We start from the raw sequence: 24833 nt of genomic DNA on the forward strand, positions 1-24833 counted from the left end.
GAAATGACAGTTCTACATGATTTATGACAAAGAAGGAATATAATATTTATCAGAATCGTTTTAACTTGAAGTTAAGTTCTTGACGTGCATGCCAATAAATTAACATTATTTATTTAACATTTATTGCAAACGATTATGCCTTTTCTTTAAAGCACATTAAAACAACAACAACAACAAGTCACGTGAGTGGACATTTCTTCATTAATGAAGTAAGATTAAACATAGATGATTTGATAATTTTTTTATCAAGGTAACGTTTACTTATAAGTCGGTAGCAGGTACACACAAATATCATATAGATCTCTTCCTCTATGTCTGAGTAAATTTAAGTAATTGCTTTTCGTCGGATAGGAAAGCCAGGCGCTCTTTTATTTGGTTTACTTTTGGTCATCTGAGCATAGTGTGTAATTGACCATCTATTATGTAAATGTAACACAAAGACTTGAATAAAATCCTGTGTATGCATCTCGGTTTATTTTGTAAAGTGAAATATTTAAGATTGCATTTTTTCGTTCTCCTGTTATTCAGTAAGTTAAGAAAAAAATCTCATAAAGGGTGAATATCCAGATGATAAAGCTTCTACAAAAAAAGAAACAAATAACCAGATTTGATTTATCATAATACCAATTAATGAAACGTGCTGTAAAATATACGACTTTTTGTCTGTGATGACCCTGACTTGCAGACTTTCAGGAATTTTCGATGCCGATGAGATAATGACATTTCTGACTTCAACGGAACCGCCAGAGTACATTTCTTTGGTCTGCGACTGATTCTTTGAGACTTGCAGACTTTCAGGATGTTTGATGCCATTGCAGATCATGACATTTTTTAATTTTAAGGACCCCTTAGTCAGAAGCAGAGCATTTTTACTCTAAAATGTCGTTATCTGCATAAGCATCAAAATTACCTGAAAGTCTGCAAGTGCCCAATTATCAGTCGCAGACCAACAAAATAGACTATGGATGGTCAAAAGATGTCAAAAATTTAATTATCTCTATTGGCACCAAAAATTCCTGAAAGTCTGTGAGAGCCTAAGAATCAGTCGCAGACCAAAAAACATGCACTCAGGAAGGTCCGAATAAGTCAGAAATATCAATATCTGTATTGACACCAAAATTCCTGAAAGTCTGCGAGTGACTCAGAATCAGTCGCAGACCAACAAAATAGACTCAGGAGGGTCCTTTTGAAGTAAAAATGTCATTATCTCCATTGGCAGCGAAAATGTCTGAAAGTCTGCGAGTGACCTAGAAACAGTCGCAGACCAACGAAATGGACTCTGGATGGTCCTTAGAATTCAAAAATGTCATTATCTGCATTAACACCAAAAATTCCTGAATGTCTGCGATTGTCCCAGAATCAGCCGCAGACCAAAGAGATAGACACTTGCGGGTTCCGTAGAAGTGAAAAATATCATTATCTGCATTGGCACTAAATATTTCAGAAAGTCTACGAGCGCCATATAATTAGTTGCAGACCAACAAAATGGACTCCTGAGAGTTACTAGAAACCAAAATAAGCTATCAATCCATTTGTATCAAAATCCTGGAAGTCTTTGAGGATGTCAGTAAAAGGTGCAGACAAAGACCAGTGAAATAGATCTCGCAACAAAAATAAAATTTTCAGAGGCATAAGAATTACAAGTGGATGCATAAGGAGTAAAAGAAAAAAAAAATTACTCTGTATTTAAGAATGCCATGCTAGATTGCTCTGCCAGCCCGACATTTCAGCAGAAAAAATATACTTTATTTAAGAATGCCGTGCTAGTTTGCCTAGACAGTTCTGCATTCCGGCAGAACATTTTTACACTAATTTTCAGAATGCTCTGCTGAATTGCCTAGCCTGCTGAGCATTTTTAACACTATATTTAGGAATGCCCTGCTAGATTGCTTAGCCAGCTGAGCATACCAGCAGAGCAATTTTACGCTATATTTTGGAACGCCTCGTTTTACAAGGATTTTAAACACTAAGTAATCTTCAGGTAATATAACAAGTTTATTTTATCCATTTACTTTGAGTCGTCTACGAGTTACCTGAAGAAGTTACTAATAACTATTCGCCCCTATCTATCCCGCCCCTTAATGCAGTCACGGTACCATGCTGGGGGTCTTTATACTTTAAATTGTCTGGGAATGCGTTTTTCTTGTAGTGTCTGAATTTATCTTTCTAACATTATATTCATTTAAATAATAATTAAGAAATACCTATTTAAAATTTAAAGCAATTTAAATCAAGTTCACCAGCATAGAATAGAAAAGGCAAAAAAAATCTAAAGCAATTTAAATCAAGTTCACCAGCAAAGAATAGAAAAGGCAAAAAGTAAGCTATGTTAATATATACATGTATACAACGGCTCGTCCCTGAAGGGTTTGAATACATTCGGGTTTGAATACATTCGGATAGCGAATCTTATTTTACAAGTTCATGTTAAATTCTGCTTAAGCCGGTGCTATAGTCTTAGACGGCAACTTGCACTTTCCAGTACCGTCCATGAACAGGCTCAATCAAACCGAGCCTGCAACATTTTCAATAATGCCGTGTTTGGGCTTTCTTTGGAGATTCTGTTTTTCTCTATTCTATTAAATTACTAGTCCGACGCGATTGCAACTCGACCTTGCCGCCACTGATATAAACATTTGTTAATAAAAACAGCAGCTGAAAGTACACAGAGGACTGGTAATGTATTCTAGATATAGACAGTAATGACAAATTATTCCGGTAATAACAACAATGGGCATTACATGAAAAGTCCGAAATTCCACAGTTTGACTGTCTTTTTTTTTTATTATTATTTAAATTTAGAATCGGTGAGAGTTGACTATAGTTTTGAATAATAACTAACGAAACCAAAAGACAGCATAATTATTATCTGACAAAAAAGCCAACAAAAAAACAACAAAAACAACCACAACAAAAACAACAACAACAATAATTTGGTTAATTGAAACAGATACTTGCATGTATGACGAAACAGAAAGAGGATGGGTATAGAAAACTAGTCAGATAATGAGACATTGTTATATTTTAACATGATTATGTTTTATTACTAAAGCCTCAACATTTGTCCTACCACTGATTTAAAAGAAAGATAAATGTAAAACATAGATGGTATATTGTAAAGTTGGTAACATATTGAATATAAAATGAAATATAATCAATATAATGCTATTTAGACAAAGACTTGGTATAAAGCTATAAATTATTTTACTCATTACCAAGATGACATATCTGATCAAAACTTATTGCTAATGTTTAATTAACTTTGTGGTTTCTTTATAGGCGGATTCAAACGAGAAAGTAAAAAAAGTCTCCGCCCAACTTATTTCAAAGGATTTATTGTATTCAATAAAAAATAATAATTATCTTTATACATCTTGTTTTATGAACGTCATCTGCCATTGTTTAATTATCTTAAGGCAAAATTCTAACACTTCTCTTGATTTTGCACTTAAGACAAAGAAGAAGAAAAAACGGTGTTAAACTGCCAATAAACACTGGTTAGGGACTACTTGTTTGTGCGGCTGTTATGTTTTCTCCCTCGATTATATAGTTTACAAACATTTTTAAAGCAACAATAAAAACGAAATATTTCTATTGTTTTTATCAATATTTGAACTGTTAGAAAATGTACCCATTGTAGATCAATCTACTTTAAAGTAGTAAATGTGCTAAAGTCACTTAAATAAAAACATATTTCACCCAGTTGTCTTTCAATTCAAATATTTGTATTCTTAGGTATGGAGGCGTGGAATAGTAATTTCAACACTCTATTAAAATGGCTATTTTGCATACTTTGACAGGTTGTCATGTTTAGTGTTTTGTCATTCCCCGTTAGATATACGACCAATTAGATTCTTTCCAGCTGATACTAATAAAAAAAATATCTTGATTACAAATAGATATAAAGGCGATATGTTCATATATCGCCTTTGAAAGTGTTGTTAATATCTATATTTTAATAACACAGTACCAAGGCAGAAGAACAGTCAACATGGACGTACAAATCATTGCTTTTTTAATTTTCTGTGTTGGTTTAAGTTTGGGAGAAAATACTCACTTCTGTGAAAATTCACAGAGCCTCAGTGAGGTTAGAATTCCAGCTTATACGTTGACGCAGGAGGATTTTGATAATAATGTAAGTTCATTTTGTTCTATTTAGAAAATACTTCATTCGACAAAAGCAACTGCGAAACTTAAAACATATCAAATTTCCTTAACTAAAGTGTTTTAATACTTTGAAAAATATATTCATGTTGCAATTCAAAATATACTCTAAAGCACGCAAAAATAATAAGTGGAAGCAATTTAAAACACTGTTAATACATTATGCACATCAGTATGGTTTTAAACATTTGCTGCATGTATAAGAAAATGTGTTTACTATTTTAACACATTTCAATAAAATGTAATGATTTTAAGTGCTATGTATTTGTCAATTATTAAACTAAAATAAGATTAATATTTTGGTTAATAAGATTAAACGTTAAATTTAGCCTTGTATTTTCTTAATTTAATTTCAGTAAACTTAAACTTGAAGTTTTCCTTTTTTAAGACCATTTACGAATCTTGAATTACTCAAGAATAATTATTATAAGCATGGTATGTATTTATAAGAAAGCAAGCACAATTCAATAAGAACTGATATTTATATTTAAGTTGAATATTGCATATTTTGTCAACTTTTATATAAAATGTGTGAAATTTTGATCACGGAGAAAGTTGTAATTAAAGTTATTTAAGCTTTCTTGTCAATTCGTAAAATTTGTTTTAATGTTATTTATTATGCAAATAAGAAGTTTAAATACAATATTGTTTAAACTAAGATAAGATTATAAATGATACGGAATTAATTAAATGTTCATACTTTAATATTGTCTGCCTTTATGACACAAACTCAACAAAGTGCTTCTCGGTTCATCTTACCATCTAATCTTTAACGTAAAAATATTAAATAAATAAATAAATAAATAAAAAATAAGTGCTTGTCGTTTCATCTTACCATCTAATCTTTTACGGGAAAATAAATAAATTTTATTAAATAAAAAAATAAGTGCTTGTGGGTTCATCTTACAATCTAATCTTTAACGTGAAAATAAATAAATAAATAGATAAATAAGTGCTTGTGGGTTCATCTTACCATCTAATCTTTAACGTGAAAATAAATAGATAAATAAATAAATAAATAAATAAATAAGTGCTTGTGGGTTCATCTTAACATCTAATCTTTAACGTGAAAATAAATAGATATAAATAAAAAATAAGTCCTTGTTGGTTCATCTTACCATCTAATCTTTTACATGAAAATAAATAAATAAACAATATACACCAAAAAACAAAAAAACTTGGAATCTTAAATCTGTTGTAAATATCAGGACAACACTTTGTATCATATCTGACATTTATTTGTTCTAATGTCTTTTTTTATTTAGGTTGCAGGTGCAACTCTAAAACAAGCCTATATTTTGCTTCCCGACCCAGCACCTTTTACAGTTAGTTCAAATTACAACTGTATGATAACCAAGATCGATGCTACAACCTACCAACGAGTTTGCACTGGACTGTAAGTTTAGCCTATGCAACATTATCGTAATATAAATCCGTTTCATGTATTTTGTATTACAAACAAGACATTAATCTAGCCAAACGTTTAAATATTAATATCGTCGTGAATTGTGTATATGAGTAAGATATAAAAACATTTAAGAAATAAACTAACGAGTTTAGATGCACTTTTTGATTATATCTAAATTTTGAAATAATCCAGAACAATTTAGCATGAAATGTTATTTGACGCAAGTAATGTTGGAGCAACTTACAATATGTTCATGAAAAAAAATGCTTATGATGTTATTTTTGTTAATTAAATACATTATTATATTAACATGCGATGGATTTTTAGCGAACCTGCATGCACTGAATATATCTTAACTCTCACCGCAACAACGCAGGGAAACATGATTTCTTTCCCTTACACAGATCCAAATAGTAAGTTACTAGATGTTATAAAACATCTATGAACTAAAGAATTTTTGTTAAGTGTTGATATAATTAGTTGTATCGTAAATTTACTTTTAACCTGGCGATTCTATTGATAAACATTATTTTAACTTTCAATTAAATACGATCGTACGAGTATGTTGAATTTTCCTGAAATGATTCTTTGTTGAAGAAAATTTAATGTAAAATAAAATAAAAAATACATTGCAAAAAATTTACATTGTATACTTTATTATTATTATTATGCACGATGATAACATTAATTTGAGACTATGAAAAATAATGTCATCATTGACTTGCAGAGTTCTTTCTATGAAACAGAACATTGATGTATAATTCCAATTGTTTTTTAACAGATAATGTAGTAAATGAGTACTACTGGTCCCCTTGTCCAAGTAAATTCATTCTGAGGATGCAATGTTCAAGTGACAGTTTTCAAGTGAACCAGAAATGTGCACTATCGGGCGCCCGTATAAGTATGTTATTTCGTTTCTTGCATAACATTTTATGATCTGTAGAAATATCTTATATACTATCCTTCATCCCATTCACAATGTATTATGTATTATTTTGAATATCATGTTTTTGATTATTCTTCGTCGCTTATTTACATTGTTACTTCATCTTTGACTGATGGTTATTTTGATAACATTGAAGCCGTGTTTCTGGTGGGAGATGTCAATCTAAATAATGCTCCATGGACTGATATTTCCCACGAAATCTTCACTGCAACCGGGGTCAAGTTTGGGGAGATAGAGGGCATGAATTGGTATTTTACAGAAAATACCGGAAGTGAGTACACATGACATTTACAACATCAAAATCAGTTAACAAAATAAATTATTTTATTGTTTTGCTCCGGAAGTTTTGTAAACTTTAAATATTTCAAAAGTTTGCTTCTAACAATTTTATATACATGTTATTCATTATGATATAATCAGCAAAAAGAGACAACATAAATTACATCTCAATGCCTCATCTAGCATTTAATACATATTATAAGCTATGACATAATGTTTTCCATTATTGTTTGTAAGTGTATGTATACAGATGCATTTATTTTAATTATTTCAGCTCCGTGTGTCCCTTGAAGTTGACGGAAATTGATGAAAACGGAATGTGATTAACATCAAACAATATTGAATGAATTGATCTATGAACATCAATAAATAAAAGCAGCATTTAAAATGGCTTCTTTCTTGCTTTTTTGTTTATTTGCCTTGCCCCTTGTCCGTAAAAAAGGGGATATAACTATAGGCTCTGTCTTCTGGCTGTCTTTCCGTAACAGTTCGTGTCCGGTCCAATCATCACAGAAATATGAAATAATTTGGCGCATATGTTAACCATAATATAACATGTCATGCGTAACACAAAACCCCATACCTCTTAAACCAAGATCACAATAGTTGTCTGATAGAGGATCAATGTTACACTTTGAGGTCTGTTACAGGGTCTGTTCAAAACATTTCCATTTGTATTAAGAACATGTGTCATTTTGACTCCTACAGTCGGGAGTCGGCCTAGTGAATTTTCGTATGCTTTGTTCTATAGTAAATCAATCACATTTGAGGCATAATTCCCAATTCCACTGTTCCTGATGAATTATACACTGTCTTCAACTTTAAACATCAACACTATCTACGTCAAATGAGGCCGAAAATATAACATGTTAGCCATCTACTTTTTTTTCAGAAATCTTCATTCTGTTGTAACACTGTTTAAATTCGCCACTTTGAAAACTCTTGACTGCTGGTGGTCAGTACATTTTTAATCCTTCCGCCAACAAATGAGTTTTTGGAGAATACACAAAAAAACAACTTTTAAAGTCATCCTATAACACACAAAAACTACACACATGCAATAAATACACTTTTATTTTGACCAATCAAACTAGATCGAGAGAACTTAAACTGGGCCACTTCAAAAATTAAAAGAACTACTTTCTAACTACAACGGGTTGGGTCTAATTCCGTACCGGGGTGAGACCGTCAAGATCAAAATCACATTAACAGGTGAAAGGTTATTTTCATTGCGCAGAGACGAATTCCGTGTAAGCATTTTTTTAATCGGTAGTTTGCACACATGATTAGGTTATCACCTGAAAGCACAAGCTTTAAAGCATAAAATAGTTTACACAAACACAATCAGAAAATTTTGCCCATTCATGTAATATATCTCTGTTTTGAAGAACGCCTAACGGTGAAATGATGCACTTTTTTACATAAAATTACTAAAAAAAAACTTAGTTTTTAACAACACATAATTCTTTTACCACGTTTTGAAGTATTGTTTAAATGCACACTACACAGGCAGATTTTGGTTTGTTTGTGTTCGGATTGTTTTAGTTTGATATCTATTGTGCATTTTATTTCTAATGGTAGTTTACATATCAAATACATTTGCATATTGATTTTATACAATTTTATATTGCATTATTCTTAAAAAGATATGTCTATTTTATGTGAAGTTTTTGATAACGAGAAAAAAGAATATCAAGATATTTTTCCTGATATTCTTTTCAACAAATAATAAACTTGAAAAAAATACATTTAGTAAAACGGAGGCATCGTAAAAATCATCCATTTAATATCTATGCGGGTGCCGTGATAATATAAAGATGCAGACATGAATGCAGAGGACAATGAACAGATAGAACAGCACCGGATCTATAAGTAAGTACAGAAATATCAACAATGACATGATGCTAGTAAATGATTCAAAACTTTAATGGACAGAGATTTCTAGAAACCAAAAAATCGCGACCATTTTAAAATACAAAGGCATAATTAACATACCTTCAGTAGAGATCCGTGATACATGGATACTTGCCATATACCTAAGCTCTTTCATTGTAGTTTTAAAAGCAACTTTTTAAATGAAATGGGAAGAAAAACAGCAAAACATACAAAACCGTAATGCACAGCATAGCACAGTGCATTATTAAAAGCGTCGCATTAAGAATAAACCATAATATAAATAGAATTTTTAATACATAGAGGATATTGAATGAGTGTAAGTTCAATACTGAATTTATTGCACGAGTTGAATAAAATTATATTATGCGAGCCTCTGGCGAGCATAATATTATCTTATTCCACGAGTGCAATAAATTCATTCATGAACTTACACGAATTTAATATTTTTACATGAAGGACAGGTTGTTTGCTGTAATTTTTTAAAAACATTTAATTTATGTCTCATTTTTTTATGAAATAAATCAAATATACATGGAAACACACCGAGGTGATGAGGCATCATACCTTCTTTTGTCATCAGCTAACGTTTTTCTGTTGCGGTTAAAAACAGTTTTGACTAAGTTTTGTTTGAGATGAATATGTAAGTATCAGTATGATGTTATGTCACTAGAGCAACAAATTGATTTCCTTTGGCTTGCGAGTTCTATGTCATCAATTAAGAGAAAGAAATTCGTCTCAGGGACATTTGTCTAAGCACATAATTTGTAGGTCTTCTCCATAAACTGGTGATAAAGTTTCGTTACTGTTGACAAGATAAAAGCTCAAGTACATCTGTTACTTTTAATGGTATGAACAAAAATCTGACTGTATACAGAATGAGATAGAAAGCAAAAGTTAAATATTTTAAATATAAAAAATATAGCCGTTATTAAATGAATAGCTGTGGCTGTGAAATTAATCTTTACCATGCTGAATATCTTCAATGTTATTGTCAATCTTTATTTTTTGACATAACCATATGTTTTCAGGGGAAATTCATAAATATCTACTGACTTAATAGGAACAGTGCAGACGATGATCAGACGCCTCGAAAGTGCCGGTTAATCTTGGTCTGCACTGGACGCCTGTAATATTTACTCCAAAAAGTAATTTTAATTGATTATCATGAACAGTAATACGTTTATATTATATAAATATCCTATCCATATATATATATAACTATATAGTTATATATATATATGGTCAAGAACAGTGTTAAAAAGACATCATTAATAGCGATAAACAAAAAGACTCGATGATATTAACGAGGAAAAAAAGTATCAAATACCAGTAAGGTTATTCCATCAGTATCAAATCAGATGAGGTGAAAAGTTTAGCTGAAATTAGTTTCTGTAAATAAATAGATATAAATATGACATCTAAAATTTAAATGCGTCACGTATAAAAATTTTGTTGTTTTCTTTTAACAAAAAAATAAACTTAAACGCCGGAATCGAGAAATAACTGCATTGTACTATAATAACACAAACTTTGAAACCAATAATATTATTTACAATTCCATGATATCACCCAAAGTAAACAAACAAACAATGTAAAGTAAAATTTGTTACAAACCAGAAAATAATGTATCTTATCTAAATTTGATAGCACGATTTAAAATCAGACCGATTCAACCTTACAATGATTTACTCACATCATCTTGCATCTCTGCCTTACTTCAAAGGAAAACCCATACGTTTAGGTACTTCGAAAATATGTTAAATTGTCGTATCCAGTGTATGAAGTTTTAATTTGGCATCGCCTTTGTCAAATAGTATAAATCACTTCCTGACTTTAAGAAATCGGTTCCAGTAAAACGATTGCTATCAAAACACATAACAATAGTGTCTTTATATAACTTAGGTGATTTTTCTTTTTTATAAACGTTCATAGTTTTGTTAATTTCTTGGTTATATTCCAAATATATGAGAGTGCATATAGAAGCTTTATCCAAACTTACGCAAAGATTAAAAACAACACATGCGAGTAATTGTATGGACTTTGAATATTTGTGCAGATTTTAACTGTAAACAAAATTACTTTCTTTACTCTCTTATTTTTTCTAACTTTTTGTCTAAAGGCAAATATGTTGAAATCGCTAATGGTTTTCGGCACTTAGACAAATTTGTCATGTAGCCTTTAGTTTAATCACAAAAATAAATTCAATTTAATGTAATTTGTTGTTTTCATTGCATGCGAAGGATCCCCCATATACAAGATTTTAAAATGCATAAAAATAATATTTTATTGCCTAAAACATAATAAATGTCTAACAGAAAATGCATCCAGAGCGGCCAGAAAGTAAGCAAGGTAAAACTGCCAAACACGTTTTAGCACAATATTCAAACGGAAAGAAAAATCGCTTGAAACACACTATTGATCAAGAATAGATCGACACAAAATTAATATCGTGGGAACCAAATGAAAAAAAAATCACTAGTTATTTTGAAAATTAATTCTGATAATTATTTAAATTGTTTTTTTTTATTTTCAGAAAAAGTTCAATCACATTTATAGTTCAAAAAACCTGTATATATTTCAGGAACGCGGTTTTAAAATAAAATGCATCTAAATTGACATTACCTGGTAATTTATGACAAATGATTATAAAGTGGTTCGAAAATAAAGCAGAATGCCTACTCTATCTGCATCAGTATACGTATTTCATTAAACATATTTTAATGCCTGTATTAAAAGGATATTGGTTATAACTACCTGTAATAAATGTTTCTTTGAAAATAGTTTACGGAAGTTTACATTTGCTTAAACAACTCAAATATAAAATATCTCACGGTGATTTAGATTTATATCAGTCAAAATTGCTACCTGTAGGGAATAAGTTGTTATGCCCCGCTATATAAAGGCCGGGGCATATAGTGTTACCCTGTTGCGTCATTCCGTCATTCTGTCATTCCGTCATCATCAGTTTCCGTTCATTGTCTTAGTAACGGTTGCACACAATCAACTTAAATTTTACATATGGATATGTTATGAGAAAATACAGGTCAAGTTAAAATTTGGTCATGGTTCAATGATCTTTGGCAGAGTTATGCCCTTTTTACTTTGAAAATATTATTAAAATTTCAGTTGCCGTTCATTATCTCCCCAACAGTACAACACATTCAACTCAAACTTGACATATGGATATATTATGAAAAAATACAAATCAAGTTCGAATTTAGTCATGGTTTGATGATTTTTTTTACAGAATTATGCCCCTTTTACTTTGAAAAATGAAAATAGTATGGAATTTTTAGGGTTTTTTTTCAGTTTCCATTCGTTATCTCCCCAATAGTGTTACATATTCAACTCAAATTTGACATATGGATACGCCAAAGGAATGGGCAGGTCAATTCGAATTTGGCCATGGTTCAATGAGTTATGCTCCTTTCACTTTGAAAATAATATGAAATTTTCAATTCTGTTCATTATCTCCCCAATAGTGTTACATATTCAAATCAAATTTGACATATGAATATGTCAAAGAAATGTGCAGGCCAAGTTAAAATTTGGTCATTGTTCAATGATTTTTGGCTGAGTTATGTCCCTTTTACTTTGAAAAAAATATGAAATTTTCAGTTTCCATTCATTATCTCCTCTAGGGTATTGCACATTCAACTCAAATTTGACATATGGATACGTCAAAGAAATGCAGAGGTCAAGTTTGAATTTTGTTATGGTTCAATGATTTTTGGCAGAGCTATGCCCCTTTAACTTTGAAAAAAGGAAATTTTCAGGTCCCATTCATTATCTTCCCAACATATTCAACTCAAATTAAAGATATGGATATGTTATAAGAATGCATTGGTCAATTTCGAATTTGGTCTTGGTTTGATGATAGCTGACAGAGTTATCCCTCTTGAACTTTGAAAAAAAAATCAGAAATTTTAAGTTTCCGTTCATTATCTCCCAATGGTTGTACACATTAAACTCAAATTTGACATATATATACATCTTAGGAATAAGCAGTTCAAGTTTGAATAATTTTAGACAAACTTATCTTTGTTGAATGTTGGAAAAATTTTGAATTTTCAGTTTCAGCACTCATACTTTTGTGGAACTGTATGCGGCCATTATTTTGGCTACAAATATTCAATATGATTTTACAAAAGGTTAAGATTGAATAATTTCAGTGCCTTTACATTGTATAAAAATGGTTTGTGTTTACATTGAATAGTTTTAAGGGGTTTGAACTTAAAATGAAAAAAAAAAACATAAACAACTTTGGAACTAAATATTATAACATCTGAAGTTTTGGCTGCATGCGGGGGGCATCCGTGGCATGATGACACATTTCTAGTAAATAAATATTTTGTAGATAATTAAAAATCACAAACATGCAATGTGTATAATACCGCACATATACTTTAAAAATCTAAATTGTTAAGTCTTTTTTGACAAACTTGTTTAATAGCAAAGTGAAATATCAAATATCTTAATCATCCAGTACTTTAAGTTATTTGTCAGCCATATTAAAGAGCGGTCTCATTGTTGCCCAGGCTACCCAATTAATGCTTTGTTAATAAATCGCGTTTCCTTATAGGCATGATGTCAGATAATATAATTGAAGCGTCTGTTGCAATAGTGAAGTGTGTGTTGTCAGACTTGTTCAACAAGAAGCTTATATTATAACAAACAAAGATGAAATCAAATACACATTGCATGAACAGAACGTATAATTATACCAGGAGATATTAGTGTACCAATCATGTCAAGTTCCCTGGACTAGATGTACAATACATTTCTGTTTGATAGTAAACTGTTGCTGTTTTGAATTTAACATGCGACCGGCTTTCAAACAAATAGCTTTATATGAGAGACATACTTAATTTCTTTTAACATTTTCAAGAGAGTTTCATGTTTCTTTAAAGAGATTAATTTGTTACATTTTCCAAACGTTATAATAACTGTTGAATATAACATGTAGAAAAGAAAAGGAAAAATCATTATGGTTGCTTAGTTTGTGCAATGGATTGAAAAATAAAATGTTGTCTAACACGATTGTCAATCAAATAGAATATAGACAGTTGTATTGTTACATAATAAAACACCAGTTTGAAAGACGGGAAGGAAATCCTTACCTAAAACACATAAATAAGCCTAATCTGATCATGACAACAAAGATCCTGTCTTTATAAAATCAGTTACAGTTTAGTGACCGCTCGAAATACCAGATGCCAGTATACCTAATCACGTGATATCTATGGATACCAGATTACGTCATCAGAGATACAAAATACGTCATTGATTGTTCTGTCCATTCCTTCAAGCATATATATCATTTGGACACGTCTTTGGTTTCGAAAAAAAAAATAAATCAGGGTAATAGATCAACTTAGTAAATCAGCAGTGTTGCAATTTTAATTATTAAGTACAGTTATACATATCAGTAAATTGCTTTTGAATGCTATGAAGGACATTTTTCGTCTGCAAACCTTTGCTCCTGAATCAGGAGTATAATATATACAAGACGTTTGGAAAATATTGATAAATCATTTTGACTGTTATAGAGTCATTAATTTCTTTCTAGTTTCCTATCGTAAATTTTCATTTTCTATTGTTTGATTGTTTTTATTTTGTTGCTTTTGTTTTTGTTGTTTCGTAAACAAGTTAAGTTTATCTGAACATTTGCATCCTAACAATTGCATAAACGATATAAAACACTTGTGCTAGGGGGCGTGGACGGGAACTTGCACTTTCCAGTACCGTCCATGAACAGGCACAATCAAACCGAGCCTGCAACATTTTCAATTTTGCCGTGTTGGGCTTTCTTTAGGGATTCTGTATTTATCTATATTATATTGTTATGAATAATATAATTTTGTAAACATTTTGTTTCAAATTTGGGGTTAAAGCTCATTTATTCCCATAAAATTAAGAAAGAGTAAAATGTCCAAGTAATGTACGATATGATTATTTTCAAAATGTTCTTGGTAAGTATTAAACATATGCTAAAATATACTATTTCATTTAACGCTATATTTCATTTTTGTATAAATCAATGATATGATAAAACAACATACCTTGTCTTTAGGACGTCAACACTGTTCAACGTCCAGAGAATTGTTGCCAATGTGATTGTTACAAACTCCCCTTTCAAATTACATTCATGGTACTTATTCAGTAACGTAATCATCTACATCAAGTTACAAAAGCATGTCTCTGTTAAATATATTTTGCCTATTCTACGTTTTAAGTTAAAAGAAATGAATACTTTTTATTCTACTTATCATATATGTAAAAGATGAAATATGCGGGTGCACCTAAGGTCGAACATGCTCCTAATTCCGACCAAAATATCATAATTCATTTAATATTTCATGTTTAACACAATTCACAAAAGCGACATCATTATAATAACGTCACTTTGTCTCTCTTTCCACACGCAACATTTTGAATTTGTTGTTTGTTTTGATTTTGGGCATTCAAGGATATACTTCAATTTTTGGTAAGTCATTTTATTTATTAGCTTAATTTTTACAAATTTTTACTAATAATATAAAATGTTGAATATTGATGCTTTAGTCAAATTCTTTTGAAATCAATGATGTAGACAAAAATAAAAATCATGTGTGAAGCCCGTGTACATGTTTTAAGGTCGTATGACTGAATAACTGGCTGTGTTCGGAATTACATACTGCACTCACTGAATGTTCCAAATTCCGAACAAAAGTTGATAGAGAATGATTCACCCCAGTGGACTCAACAACTACAGCAACTACTGTTGTTACAGCAGCTGTGACTCCTCCTACATCAGCTGGTAAATTATCGCCGTCAGATATTGTAAACGAATCTGTGCTTGATGAAATTCCTACAGCTTCAACTGATTTAGTCACCACTCCATCTAAGCCATCTACCCTCGTGTCTCTCTCAGTGGAGCCGACTGTTACATCAACATCATTCATGTTTACTGTGACACCTAACATTGAGACTGATTCTATTACAACACCATCTAAATCTTCAGATGAATGTGTTCCTAAAGCAACAGACGAATCTATGTCACAATTTAGCAAACATTTAATATTCCCAAAGACTGAAACAAAGAAACCAATAGCACGTAAAATGATAATGCCAAAAGCAACAGGGGAAAAGTACAGATAATGGTTGAACGAAAAAGCAGAAAAGAAAGAAAAGGGATTGAAAAAAAAACAAGAACGTCAGAGAGAATGATTACAAAATAAACTCAAGAGAGCCAAATAGCTGAAGGAAAAACAGATTGCACTCGAAAAGAAATGGAAGGATAGAGAAGAAGCGAAGAAAAAGCTGAGAGAACTGAAGGAGAAAAAGAAGCAAGAGACTAAACAGAACATAAAAGAAATTAAGGCATCCGATTCAGATGATAATATTGCAGTAAGTCCTACAAGCTGTTTTAAGTGCAAAACACTTTATGAGGAATATATACAGTGCATAAATTGTTTCAGGCGCTGTTTTTCTTACTGTTGTTGCCGATGAACTTACAGACTGCCCGGATGATCTTCCTTTCGAATGTAAATACTGTTAGTGTTGGTGCAACAACATATATTCTCCACATATAGAAAATTACTTGATGCAAACTGTAGTTATAGTATTGTCGCTTAAAATATGCTATTGTTTGAATCTTTTTTTTTTGGTATTTGAAACTATATATTTTCCTTTGCGTTGACATTCAATACTTTTTTTGCAGAAATGAATATGATTAATAAAATTTCTGAACATTTAAAAAATACTTTGATGATTGACAAAACTTATTTCTAAGGTAGATTTATGCCAAAGTACAAAAATGGTGTGTATTTGTTTACGAAACATATTTTATTCATATATTTATTTTTAAAAAGTTCCTCATGTTCGGAATAAGGAACACCAATGTTCGGAATTACAATCATCGTTCGGTATTAGGGGCAGTAGGTAGATCTTTTGATCGGACGATAATGCTTTTATTTGTATTCGTTAGGGTTTTAAAACTGGCAGCATAATTACTAATCTATTAAAGTAACCCACTTTGATGTGACAGATTTTAATCCACAATTTTCTGATGTTCATTGTGGTAAAGAATTATGTTTTAATATTATTGGAAAGGATCTTACTTGTAATGTAGATAATGCAGTTTTGCAAAACGATAACAATGAGGCCATTATTAAATCAACATGCCTTGGGATAAAAATCTGAAGGATGATTATATAAATCAGTTTGATAATATCGATACAAATAATATTACAGAAGAAATGATTAAAATATTAAATGATAAGAATTATAATGATGAATGTATTAATTCCTTGACTGAAAAACTGTCAAGTATCATAACTAATGCTGCTAAAAGGTGTAATTTAATACAAGAAAAAAAAATTCACAGAAAAGAAAAAATGCAAACTTGACCAAAAATGGTTTGATAAAGATTGCTCGAAATTTAGAAAGGAATATTACCTAAGCAGAAATACCTATAGGAAAAATAAAACCGAAGGTAATAAAAACCTTATGATGATAAACAGTAAAAGATATAAAACAAGAGCGATCAGTAATCACATGTGTCGCCGTCATGATAGGCAAAGTTTCATGTTGGGACACAATTTTGTGACAGACAGACAGACAGACAGACGGACAGTGCACAACTAGGACTTGGTACTGATCATTCCTGTAAAGTTTGGATAAAATTGCACCAGTAGTTTTTATGAGTAGTAGGTCCGGACAAGCTTTTTGCGTATCTGAAAAAAACACCTTTTTATCAAAGGGCCATAACTCGGCAAAAATCATTCAACCCGGAAAACCCGTGCAATATGCGCAAGGAAACTTGAGCTGATCAAATCCTGTAAAGTTTCATTGAAATTGCATGAAGTGGTATAAGAGAAGTAGTCCGGACAAACTTTAAAAATAAAAATTATTTAAAGGCCATAACTCTGACAAAAATCATTGGAACCGGAAAATGCTGACAATATGCACAACTAGACTTGGTACTGATCATTCCTGTAAAGTTTGGATGGAATTGCACCAGTAGTTTATGAGAAGTAGTCCGGAACAAACTTTTGTGTATCTGGCAACACACAGAAAAAGAAACCTTTTAATCAAAGGCCATAACTCGGCCAAAAAATCATTCAAACCGGAAAAACCCGTGCAATATACGGCGCAAGGACTTGAGCTACAGATCAATCCTGTCAAGTTTCATTGAAATTGCATTAGTGGTATAAGAGAAGTAGTCCCGGACAAACTTTAAAATTAAAAATTATTTAAAGGGCCATTAAAACTCTGACAAAAATCATTGAACCGGAAATGCTGACAATATGCACAACTAGACTTGGTACTGATCATTCCTGTAAAGTTTTGGATGAAATTGCAACCAGTAGTTTATGAGGAGTAGTCCGGACAAGTTTTGTGACGGACGCACGGACAGACAGACAGACAGACAGACAGACAGACGGACAGACAGACGACGGAGAAGTGATCCCTATATGTCGCCACTACTCCGTAGAGGCGACACAAAAAGAATTTAATAAAAAGTTTAAGAGTTTCAATGACAATGTCATAAAAAAACTGAGAGGATTAAAGCATAGTGATCCTAAATCTTATTGGAGTTTATTAAATACATATTCTTCTGATAAAAAAGTGATAATAAATAAAATAACTAATGAGGTTTTCCATGAGCATTTCAGTAATTTGAATGCAGATATTTTAAGAAATGAAAATGACGTAGATAATTTAACAACTTACCAATGTTTAATGAGGCACTGAATTCGCAATTTACTGAGCAAGAAATAGATAAGGCTATAAAGGCGCTTAAGAATAATAAAAGTCCATCTATATTTGATAATATTCATTAATGAGTATCTCAAAAAAACTCCTGATAATCTGCTGGCTGTACTTACGCTATTTTTTTTAACATTATATAGACTCGGGTATCTTTCCGGATGTGTGGAGCAAGGGAGTTATCTTACCATTGTATAAAAATAAGGGGATATTAATGATCTGGATAATTACAGGGGCATAACAATACTCAGTTGCTTTGGAAAACTTTTCACTTCGGTACTTAATAACAGATTAAATGACTTCTTGAAATCAAACAACATTCTATGTGAAGACCAAAGCAGGTTTTCAGGAAAGCATTATAGTACTGTTGATCACTCATATTTTCATTTAAAACTTTCTAGTGGACGTTAATCTAGCACATGGAAAAAAGTTGTATTGTACATTTTGTAGATTTATCGCAAGGCCTTTGATTCTGTTAATCGCACTGGCCATGTGGCATAAATTATTAAGTTACAAAATTGATCGGGAAAGCTTTTAAAATAATACTCAATATGTATGACAAAGCAAGTCATGTGTTAGTTCGAATAATTTACAATTTCAGATTTTTCACTAGTCATACTGGGAGTAAGACAAGGTGAAAACTTATCTCCAATATTGTTTTCTCTTTTCTTGAATGATCTAACTAATTTTTATAGTTTGATAAATATGAAGGTTTGCAGTTTCTAAAAGAACATATAAATGATAATGTTAAGTAATGATGAAATGGAAGTTTTATCTTAAACTGTATTTACTATTGTATGCGGATGACACTGTAATATTGTCAGAGAGCTCTCAGCAGCTTCAGTTAGCATTAAACGCTATGTTCTGACTACTGCAAGCTTTCGAATCTTGAAGTAAATTCAAATAAAACCAAAGTTATTTTATTTTGGAAAAACCAAGAGAGGTTTGCGTAATATGCCTAACTTTCACTATGAGGGGACTGTCCTTGAAATTGTTGAGCATTTCTCATTTTTAGGGTTCAAATTTTCATTTAATTAGTAAACTTCAGCAGAACTAAAACATTCCTTATTGGATCAAGCCCGTTAAAGCAATGTTTTTCTGTAATTAGGAAATCTTAGGATACTTTTTTTTTACCAATAGATATGCAATTACACTTTGTTTGATACAATGATAGCACCCATTTTTTTTATGGGTTGTGAAGTTTCGGGGGTGTTGAAGATGTGAGTGTTGTGGATGAATTTCAAATTTAAAATACCTAAAGGATAATTCATATGTACAGGTTAAACTTTTTCATCGATTGTTGGTGGCTTGGCTTTGTTTTCTTTTTGTCTCCAATGCTATGATTTATGGGAGTTGGGTATTACCCCATTTCAACAACAAATTAAAAGTAGAGTTCTCAATTACTGGGGTAAATAGTTAATTCTAAACATGATAAGATAGTCAGCATTCTATATAGAACAACTTCATAATTTATATACTCTGAAATAATATTAATCAGATTGGGGTCTGTTTTGTTCGAAATAATTTAAATAATCTTTTTTTGGATTGTCGCATTTTTGGATAAATTATCAAAATGTGGATCTCCTGCTTCATTCAAGAAATACTGTCAACTTAAGATTGCGTGATCATTTTATGCAAAATTGGAGAGTACAATTAATAATTCCTCTCAGTAAAATGTTAAATTACAGGATTTATAAAACAGGATTTTTGTTTTGAACCATACCTCAGCAAGTTAACCTATGAATTTAGCTTTAATTCTCTTTAAATTTAGAAGTCATGAATCACAAACTTCCATTGAAAAGGGAAAGGTTTATGATATTCCAAGAGAACTTAGAACTTGTAAAACACTATGCTACCAGGTAACTCTTTTTAGGCGACCGAAATTCCATTATTCTTTTTGAATGTTCACATTTAGTCAATACAAGAAAGCTGTATCTTGAAAAAAATGATTAACTATGAACGTCCAAGTACTTTTAAAAATTTGAAAAATTAATGAACCATAGTAATAAAGATATCCTTTTAGGAAAACTGCCATCATTTTGCAAAATTATTAAGTTATTATTTAAATAAAGTTAGCTTTTTAGAATTATGTATTTTTTTTCTCTTTGTTTTTTTTCTCGCAATGATTTTTGATTTTTCTCTCTCAGTCCTCCATTATCAGTGGCAATTATTACAGTAATTTTATTACATCATGGAGTTGTATGACCATTTATAATTTGCCATTTTGTAGTATTTTGTTTTTACATATTATTTCACGCCCGTTTAACTCACAACGAGTGAAAAATGTCCATCGGTTAAAATGTTGTGAGCAACTGCCGTTCCTCGTTGTGAGCACCCATCTTTGACGTGTGACACGATAAACAAGGTGAGTTTTTCATATTTTTTTAAGATTACAGACATTTATATAAAATATCGGAATGCAGTTAGCTAGCGATGTGTTTTTCGAGTATGCACATGTAAAGATATTGCCTGTTGGTCGACAATTTGATGGAAATATCGTGCGACTCAGTCACTCGGGGTAGCTGGAAAACTGGAGATATCTTCTCTCCGGACCAAATTTAACATCGAAAAACGTCGATTCTGGTGACGTTTTGTGCATTCTAACCTTAAACAGATGCCCACAAGTCTTCAGCGTAAATTATAATCTGAAAGTCTTCATAGAAACGAAGATATACCCCTTTTTGCTTTAATCCTCGTTGTAGCACCATAACCTCGTTGTGAGCAAGACAAGCGCAGTGCGTGTATGGTTTCAATATGTATTTCAGATGGTGAAAAATATAATTTTCAATCTACCAAAGCAATTTAAACGTTTTTGCACAGCAGCATTTCCTTGCAAAGACGTTGTGCATACCCCAAAGGGAGTATTTATATTAGTTTTGAACTGTCCGTCTGTCAGTCCGTCAATCTGTCCGAAAACTAAACATTGGCCATAACTTCCTTATTAGTAAACGGATTTGATTCATATTTGAACACAACATTCCTTAGCACAAGACCTTCCTTTACGACCTGTATTTTTTACCTTGGCCCCTGAATGGCCTTACTTGAAGGTCAAATTGTCCCAAAACTTAAAAATTTGGTCATAACTTCCTTATTAGCATACGGATTCTACTCATATTTTGAAACAACACCCCTTTAGGCAAGACCTTCAAACTGATCTGTTTTTTTACCTTGTACCCTGAATGACCTTCTAGAACATCCAAAAACTTTAACATTGGTCATAACTTCTTAATAAGTAAGTGGAATTAGTTCATATTTGGACACAATGCCCCTTTGGACAAGACCTTGTTGAATTCGTGAAGTTGAAATTGTGAATTCATGAAGTTGAAATCGTGAATTCATGAAGTTGAAATCGTGAATTCATGAAGTTGGAATCGTGAATTCGTGAAGTTGAAGTCGTGAATTCATGAAGCTGAATCATGAATTCGTGAATTCCGTATTTTGAAAACGGTAATGCACGAAGTTTAAATTGTGAATTCATGAAGATGAAATAGGAAATTCATGAACTTGAAATGTCCCCACCGGTCTTTCGTAATACACACACATGTGTTTATCCTGAGCTGAAGACTGACCAAGTTATGTAAAACAAGAACTATCACGGTAAGTTGACAATGCCCCTGAAGTGCTGCTTTGTCCTTTGATTTATGGACCAGATAGATTATTTGTTTTTGGACAATTAGATCTTCAATGTGAAGGTCATTCAAGGTCAAGGTGAAATAAATATAGGTCAGTTGGAAGGTCTTGTCCAAAGGGGCATTGTGTCCAAATATGAACTAATTCCACTTACTTATAAAGAAGTTATGACCAATGTGAATTAATTCCACTTACTTATAAAGAAGTTATGACCAATGTTAAAGTTTTTGGATGTTCTAGAAGGTCATTCAGGGTACAAGGTAAAAAAAACCAGATCAGTTTGAAGGTCTTGCCTAAAGGGGTGTTGTTTCAAAATATGAGTAGAATCCGTATGCTAATAAGGAAGTTATGACCAATTTTTAAGTTTTGGGACAATTTGACCTTCAAGGTAAAGGCCATTCAGGGGCCAAGGTAAAAAAATACAGGTCCGTAGGAAGGTCTTGTGCTAAGGGATGTTGTGTTCAAATATGAATCAAATCCGTTTACTAATAAGGAAGTTATGGCCAATGTTTAGTTTTTCGGACAGATTGACGGACTTACAGACGGACAGTTCAAAACTAATATGCCTCCCTTTGGGGTATGCACAACGTCTTGCAAGAAAACGCTGCTGTGCAAAAACGTTTAAATTGCTTTGGTAGATTGAAAATTATATTTTCACCATCTGAATTACATATTGAAACCATACACGCACTGCGCTTGTCTTGCTCACAACGAGGTTATGGTGCTCACAACGAGGATTAAAGCAAAAAGGGGTATATCTTCGTTTCTATGAAGACTTTCAGATTATAAGTTACGCTGAAGACTTGTGGGCATCTGTTTTAGGTTAGAATGCACAAAACGTCACCAGAATCGACGTTTTCAATGTTAAATTAGGTCCAAAGAGAAGTTGTCTCCAGTTTTCCAGCTACCTCGAGTGACTGCGTCGCACGGTATTTCCATCAAATTGTCCACCAACAGGCAATATCTTTACATGTGCATACTCGGAAAACACATCGCTAGCTAACTGCATTCCGATATTTTTATATAAATGTCTGTAATCTTAAAAAATTATAAAAAAACTCACGTTGTTTATCGTGTCACACGTCAAAGATGGGTGCTCACAACGAGGAACGGAAGTTGCTCACAACATTTTAACCGATGGACATTTTTCACTCGTTGTGAGTAAAACGGGCGTGTTATTTGCCATTTTGTATTATTTTGTATGTATGTACTGTTTTATGTTGTCACATGCCCATATGGGCCCTGACGTATTCAAATAAACCTTTAAACCTTGAATTGAAGAGTTGTCTCTCTTTACTTTTAAGTGCTCATAATTCCGACCGAGATAAAACGCGGCTTAAGTGTTCGGTAATAGGTGCACCCGCTCTAACATCTTATAGTAAACTTAAAAATTTAAGCACATTTCTTCTTTTTCTTTCGAAGGCGTCCTACAATTTTCAACCACTGGAATTTCGCAAAAATGTAAACGCTTTTAGCTGAGTTAGATGATTATATGACTATTAGCATAGTTGCTACTTTCATATATTAATTATTCAAGTTTTAATGCATATATTCATATAATGAATAGTTATTTTACTGAAAGCAACGCTATACTATCGTTAAAAGGCGTGTCTAAGAAGAAGCAAGCCATGGCGTTAACCTATCTTCAATAATAAATCAATTAGTTGAATATGTTTTATAATGTTACATTTTAAAAACAAATTTCCGGCTCCGTTGAAAACAACTTTAACACTTTAAAATCTTGCAAAAAAATTCAAAGCGATTAAAGCATTAAGCATCGTGCACTATCAACAGAAAATGCTGTTTTATCTTATTTTTTTTAATTGAAAATCCGTCGTGCGTTTTTGTACCTGATCTCATTAACATCAATTACTCTACTTAAAAACAAAAGCACATTAAATCAATCAGTAAAAGTGTAAGGGAAGTTAAAGTAAAAATAAACAAGAATTTATAGGAAACAAATTCACTGCAAAAACATTACATCTTTACGTAAATTAAAGAAGCATGTGCTTTGTAGTTTTGTCATTTTCGTCTGTACTTTCATTTGTTTCAAACTCATTTCAAAAACATTTACCATTAACTGTTAACTGCAATTATATGAAAAATAAATAATTTGTCTAAAATATACACATTGTATTCATTTTATGATAGCGAAAAAATAATATTGAAAAATAATGGATATTGAATTTTCAATCAATGATTGATATTCTTTAAACAGGTAGTGTAAATTATCACCATTTTTCTGGGTTTTTTTTACGTTGTCAACCTATTGCCTTTTGTTTTGTTTACAAGGCTTGCCTCGCTGCGATATAGGTGTAGGTGTGAGTTGTAATGTAATATATTTGAGGGAAATGCTTTACTTAACGATTCTATCGTTTGCTGCTAGTAATCTTTACGTTTTGATATAATTACCCTTAAATTTATTTTGGTAAGCCACCATCAAACTAATTCGAAATTATTTGTGCTCTAGAATTATTACAATAGATGAAGTGCGTCGTGGTAAACTGAATAATTAGTTAATTAGTATGCTATCGTATTCTAATTAATTTATCTCTATACCCAATCACGTAAAATATCACACTTATCAATTAGATTGATAGATCAATTTAGCTTCAACATAAACATGTACAGTTACATGGTAGATAACATTTTAATGCATCAACAAAACATTGGACTATAAAAAGCTCATGTCAATCAAAGTTATATGTTTTCAACAAAAACACACAAAAAGAGTTAGGAAAACGTATTTTCCCAACG

General features: G+C 31.7%; 1 protein-coding gene across 1 annotated transcript; it reads left to right on the forward strand.

Annotated features, from left to right (window-relative positions):
- Window positions 1–3943: 3943 nt before the first annotated feature.
- Window positions 3944–7189, forward strand: LOC132751018 (uncharacterized). Its single transcript, XM_060741116.1, has 6 exons — window positions 3944–4135; window positions 5430–5560; window positions 5900–5985; window positions 6354–6473; window positions 6655–6789; window positions 7072–7189. The coding sequence occupies exons 1-6, from the start codon at window positions 3992–3994 to the stop codon at window positions 7086–7088; spliced, it is 633 nt and encodes a 210-aa protein (XP_060597099.1). The 5' UTR covers window positions 3944–3991; the 3' UTR covers window positions 7089–7189.
- The last annotated feature ends 17644 nt before the right edge of the window (window positions 7190–24833 follow it).

This window comes from Ruditapes philippinarum, unplaced genomic scaffold (genome assembly GCF_026571515.1).
Source record: "Ruditapes philippinarum isolate M1 unplaced genomic scaffold, ASM2657151v2 ctg1618_1_1_1_1, whole genome shotgun sequence".
In the NCBI taxonomy this organism is placed as follows: Eukaryota; Metazoa; Mollusca; class Bivalvia; order Venerida; family Veneridae; genus Ruditapes; species Ruditapes philippinarum.